General features: G+C 40.8%; 1 protein-coding gene across 1 annotated transcript; it reads right to left on the bottom strand.

Annotated features, from left to right (window-relative positions):
* Positions 1-163: 163 nt before the first annotated feature.
* LOC131933223 (oxysterol-binding protein 2) lies at positions 164-403 on the bottom strand (the record flags this gene model as incomplete). Its single annotated transcript, XM_059290012.1, is given in 1 exon segment — positions 164-403. A coding segment is annotated over 1 exon segment (171 nt), but the record flags the coding sequence as incomplete, so codon positions are not given.
* Positions 404-6,563: the final 6,160 nt, after the last annotated feature.

Here is a 6,563-nt window from a genome sequence, read left to right as displayed (position 1 = left end):
TATGTCCCCCCCCCCCCCCCGCTACGCTACTGCCATTCCTTTCATTTGCTCAGGCCAGAGAAACCATACCACCACATACTGTCTACAGTCTACTTTTTAAAAAGGATTAAAACAAAGCAGTAAAACTTAACCAAGCTTTAGATCCTTAAGAGAGGCAACTCACGTTCAACCATGAACTGTACGTTATTTTTAACAAAGCAGCTCTGTCCTTGACAGACTTGAGAATGATGACAGCCACCCAGGGATACGGTGCCGACTCCAGGTCAGACAGGGTCTTGTTCAGGGCGTGAACTTGTGTGCTGATAAGATCTTGGAATAAATTGATTGTTGCCATGACAGTGTTTAGATCATCTATGTTGATGGCCAACTCCGTTGCATCAGGATACTTTAATTCTTCAAGAGACAACTCTGCCGGGGGGGGGGGGGGGATAGATAAGAATAGATAAGAGGGGTATGTTAGGTACAGGGGGAGGGGGACATGTGGGGAAGAGGGGAGATTTATGAGTATGTGTGTGGTTAGGGGAGATTTATGGGTATGTGTGTGGGGAGAGGGGAGATTTATGGGTATGTGTGTGGTTAGTGGAGATTTATGGGTATGTGTGTGGGGAGAGGTAAGATTTATTGGTATGTGTGTGGGAGAGAGCGGAGATTTATGGGTATGTGTGTGTGGGGAGAGGGGAGATTTATTGGTATGTGTGTGGTTAGTGGAGATTTATGGGCATGTATGGGGAGAGGGGAGATTTATGGGTATGTGTGTGGGGAGAGGGGAGATTTATTGGCATGTGTGTGGTTAGTGGAGATTTATGGGTATGTGTGTGGGGAGAGGGGAGATTTATGGGTATGTGTGTGGGGGAGAGGGGAGATTTATGGGTATGTGTGTGGGGAGAGGGGATATTTATTGGTATGTGTGTGGTTAGTGGAGATTTATGGGTATGTGTGTGGGGAGATGGGAGATTTATTGGCATGTGTGTGGTTAGGGGAGATTTATGGGTATGTGAGTGGGGAGAGAGGAGATTTATGGGTATGTGTGTGTGGGGAGAGGGGAGATTTATTGGTATGTGTGTGGTTAGTGGAGATTTATGGGCATGTATGGGGAGAGGGGAGATTTTTGGGTATGTGTGTGGGGAGAGGGGAGATTTATTGGCATGTGTGTGGTTAGTGGAGATTTATGGGTATGTGTGTGGGGAGAGGGGAGATTTATGGGTATGTGTGTGGGGAGAGGGGATATTTATTGGTATGTGGTGTGGTTAGTGGAGACTTATGGGTATGTGTGTGGGGAGAGGGGAGATTTATTGGCATGTGTGTGGTTAGGGGAGATTTATGGGTATGTGAGTGGGGAGAGAGGAGATTTATGGGTATGTGTGTGGGGAGACGGGAGATGTGGGGAGATGGGGAGAGGGAGATGTGGGGGAGAGGGGAGGTGTATGGGTATGTGTTTGGGAAGAGGGGAGATATGGGGGAGAGTAGATGTGATGGGTGGTGTGTGGTGAGATGAACAGTTAAATACACTTAACTTCTCGCAAAAACGAGAGCTTAGGTTTTTGATCCCGTAACTGATCAAGATTCACCGAAGAAAGTCTACAGCCCCTCCCCCCCCCCCCCTCGAACGAATTGGAATTTATATAGAAAGTATATACTTTTAACAGTGTCCGCCCCTAAATTTTATCCGCCTTCACCCCCCCCCCCCCCTCCCACCCCCTGAAAAATTCAAGTGCCCCACCCTGAGAAAAAAGTCTGGAGGAACACTGACGGAGGCTGGGGGGGGGGGATAGAGAGGAGTGTAAAGTGAGGATAATCGTCCTCAGTGTTTCTTCCAGACTTTTTTCTCCGGGGGGGGGGGGGGCACGTGAAATTTTCGGGGGGTGGGGGACAGTAGACTTTTTATCGGGGGGGGGGCGGACACTGTTAAAATTATATATTTTCTACATAAATTATATAAATTTCATTATTTCATTTCGTTCGGGGGCGGTAGAATTTTTTCGGGGGGGGGGGGGGGGGGGGGGGCTTCGTAGAGATGCCTGGAAGAACTCTGATCGTCCTTCACTAGTTACTGATACTGATAGTGTTTTATCGCAAAATAATTTCAGTCGCAGCATTCACCAATTATGAATTACTGAAAATAGAAATTAAAATAAATAGCGGCGTATGTTACGTCGCGGGTCAGCTCGTACGATAAAATAATTCAAGCGCAGCTTACCCAACTGTTCTGGCTGAGCAAACATGCTTCCTTCCCTGCTAGTTTCTGCCTGTATAGCCATGTCCATTGGCATTTTTTTAGACACATGTGAATTCTGTGGCGACAAGTTTTTTTTCGTACTGCTATTCGTAGGTACTGTTGATCTTGTTCTGTAGATTGACCACTACTCAAACTCGTGCTGCTGGTACAGGCGTCAATCATTTTTTTATTCACTAAACCGAGAGAAGTTAAAGTTTGTTAGCTTTAAATATTGTTTACTTTTAATGTAGAGAAGTTATGCCAAGATATTGTAAACGTAACTTCCGTTCAAATAAAACCTTACGCTAAAAATATAATTCAGTGCTAGAAATGTTTTTCCCTAAGTCGCTTTTAGTACAACGGTGGTGATATCGATGTTTACTTGATTTTTATCGTAGTTAGGGTTTTTACAAGCTTTTATTTAACTCACTTCCTCTGTCGTCAGTCCAGACGGAAACGCAGGAGTGAAAATTCGGACAGTTCTACTTGACCGATACGATTCACATTTGGCACGTGGGTCAAGACATGAAGACAATGCAATCTGAAACTAAATTTGACTTAATTGGATGCCTAATTGATTTTTAACGAATTAATTAAAATTTGGACCGAATTAGTAGGCATGTCTAGCCAACCACACCACACGCGTCATCACCTTCAATAGCTGCGCCATCACGTAATGGCTGCGTTCAAAAACCATTGCGCGCCTACTGAACGTGATGTTCAGTGGGCGCGCAATGGTTTTTAGTCATGTAACTCTATTGTAAATAAAACATGTAAAGTACTGAAAAAAAAATTCATAAAAAACGTTTTAATAACAAGCTTTTATGTAATGATGCACTAAAAAGTAGAAAATAAATTATAGACGACTATTTAAATAACTATAAAGAAAAGCGTGGGTGTCTTCCTTAACATTAGTAAAGGTATCCAATAGATACTAAAGTGACCCACGCTTTTCTTTATAGTTATTTAAATAGTCGTCTATAATTTATTTTCTACTTTTTAGTGCATCATTACATAAAAGCTTGTTATTAAAACGTTTTTTATGAATTTTTTGTATATTCTACTACTATGACATATAATCAGGACCGGCGCTACCTATAAGGCGAACTAGGGGGTCGCCTAGGGCGCTATCCAAAGAAGAGGCGCAAAAATATGTGATCGCCATTATTAAAAAGTTCCTTCTAATTAAAAACTCTGATTATATTATATAAGCTATAAACAGGCTAATATACAAAGGCGTAGAGATCTATGTATATGGATATTGTAATTTTCATGTGTAGACGGTAGCGTAAATCAACTTCACACATAAACGTCTACGTAAACACAAACACACCACAAACACAAAAGAAAACACAATTTGTGTATTGCAGACGACAGACCGTTTTTCAAGGGAAGCTGTTACTTTTACGTCGGCATAATTTATTGTTCTGTAGTTCATTTTAAATTTCCTTGCCCAGAGTGTAACTGTGATATAGATATAGTGGCTACTATTGACGAAATAAAGTGTAAAGGGTTTGCTTCAAGCATGGTGGGGCAGTTTGTAGATATATGTTGTAAACAACTGCAAATCCAGAACAAGGTAATTCACAATAAACGGTGTTTATATGGATATTACCTCAGAGTTTACCGCGCTGCGCGCAGATGGGGTTCCCCGCAATTGGGCGGGTATTTTTTTAGCGCACCGCACTACGCGCGGGTGTCGGTATCTTCAGAGTTTACCGCGCTTCGCTACAGTGGGAATATGGATATAACATCAGAGCGCACCGCGCTGCGCGCAGGTGGCGGTAGCACTTTGTTTGAAAATGGATATTGTAATTTGAATGACATTTTTATGTGTAGACGGTAGCGTAAATAAACTTCACACATAAACGTCCACGTAAACACAAACACACCACACAAACAAAAGAAAACACGATTTGTCTATTGCAGACGACAGAGCGTTTTTCAAGGGAAGCCGTTACTTTTACGTCCGCGTAATTTATTGTTCTGTAGTTCATTTTAAATTCTCGTCAGCTAGGCCTAGCTCTCCCATGTGACAAGTACGGCAACAATTGTTTCATATAGGTGTTCCACTTTTTAGAGTGTCCACTCGCTCGTTACGCATGCCATTGTTGTGGAGCAAGTTGGCTACCAATCGGTTGCGAGTGCGCCGTGTAGAGGGTTGGCCAACCCTCTACATCTCGCTGTCGTGGCCCTTAGGTGTGCGCTCGCGAAGCAACAATGGGAGACGTGCGAGCGGGTGGACAGAACACTCATTAATGGGCCCGTGAAACCGTAACGGAAGCACATGGGCCATCCTAACGGCACAGCGCCTTGGCGTGGTTGGATGGCTTGTGTGCCCCAGTAACCCCCTGCAAATCCTCGTCCTTTTGGAAGGGTTTAACCTTTGCCGGACAGATCTGCGTGGGTAGGGGCCAGACTAAATGCTGTGCCCTGGTCTTTCAGTTTAAAAAAAATATTAAATGACTTTAATAACAAGTTTTATGCACTAAAATAATGATTTTCATTAAATTTATAACAATGCGCAATTTTTTTAAATAATTATAAAATGACCTACGCTTTTATTTTATATTTATTTAAATAGTAGTGCGTTAATACATATTTAAAGACAATTATTTATTTTCTACTTTTTATAGTGCACACTTATATAAAAGCTTGTTATTAAAGTGCTAGTTTAATTTTTTTACAATAATTTTTCAGGAAGCGGAGTTTTATCTAGTCGGAAATTAAACCAAACTTTAGTCGGTACTGGAAAGTTCATCGTTATGGCAACATAACTTCAACTTATCGAAATGGCAAAATAGCTTAAATTGGAATTTTAACTGAAGCAGGTGTTCGACATTCCGTATGTCTGTGTGTGTGTACGTGTGTGTGTGTGTTAATAAATATTATAAGTATAGAGGTATACTTCACACTAAATATTTACATGTTATTAATACCACTATTTCTGTAGCGATTAATTTCTGTAGCATAACAAGACAGGCCCTCACCTGGAATCCACAAGGCAGGAGGAGGAGAGGCAGACCAAGAAAGACCTGTAGACGTGACCTGGAAGAAGACACCAAGAAGATTGGATACACCTGGGGACAGTTGGAGAGACTAGCCCAGAACAGAGACGTCTGGAAAGCTCTTGTCAGCGGCCTATGTCCCAGTAGGGACGACAGGCAAACCAAACCTAACCTAATATCACTATACGTATACAGCCTACGCACATTTCATTACATTAAATTAATTTTAAGTCGATTTGCACTTTCTTAATATTTAATACATACAACTAATAACAAATTCAATGCAAAGATACATTTGTGACCTTTTTTTTCTGTGAATGTAAAAATGGATTTTAAAAAATCATGTCTGTATTCCCAGTTGCCATCCTCCGTAGTGTTATATATATATTATTATAAATATTATTATTATAAATATTCGAGAAAGTTTAGGGGAGAACACTCCCAGGTTTATTTCTCTCTATTAAAATATATACTAACGAGCTGACCCGAGACATAGCATATATATATATATATATATATATATATATATATATATATATATATATATATATATATATATATATATATATATATATATATATATATATATATATTATATCTTGGGTCTAGAACATTATAGCTTTATTCATGTACCCCCCCCCCCCCCCCCCCCCCCCCAGAACACACATTAGATGTATCTTTATTTATCCATGACATGATCAAGTGAAACTACATACAATGTTAGGTTTAATTTCTGCAAAGAAAGTGATGATTGTTCTGTGTTAGGTAAATGCACCTGAAAAAGTAGACCGTAGTAACATTTACTACAACACTTTACCCCATTAAAGCAAACTATTTATTGTTATGGTGGACTATAAAACTAAAGGTAACCACGATAACCAGAGCAATAAAAAGTCCAGATGAGATTATGCCTTAAATTTAATGGCAAAAATAAATATAGAAAATATAGCTGGCTAGTTTTTCACTTTTAAATCATCCTGCATTCTACATGTTTGTGAGTCACACACGTTTTTAAAAATTATCTATAAAAAATTTCCCTCTAATCTACAGAATCATTAGTTTATATAATACAAATAGCCCTGTTTGAGTCTTTGCAGAGCACTGCACATACATATTTTCCACACAAGCTTTTGCCTGATGGAGGAAATGATGCCTTGATCCAGGGGCGTAGCGAGGGGGGGGGGACGGGACGGGGGGGGGTGCGGACCGCACCGGGTGACACCATTTAGGGGGGTGACACCAAGGCAAAAAATAGCAAAATATATAGAGAAAAACTTGAGGGGGGGGGGTGCAAATCGAAAGTTTGAGGGGGGGGAGGTGCAAATCGAAAACTTGAGGTG

This window comes from Physella acuta, unplaced genomic scaffold (assembly GCF_028476545.2).
Source record: "Physella acuta isolate Inbredline_101_S28 unplaced genomic scaffold, ASM2847654v3 ptg002408l, whole genome shotgun sequence".
NCBI classification, from domain to species: domain Eukaryota; kingdom Metazoa; phylum Mollusca; class Gastropoda; family Physidae; genus Physella; species Physella acuta.
The sequence above is the reverse complement of the archived record's forward strand: the minus strand, read 5'-3'. Positions and strand labels throughout refer to the sequence as shown.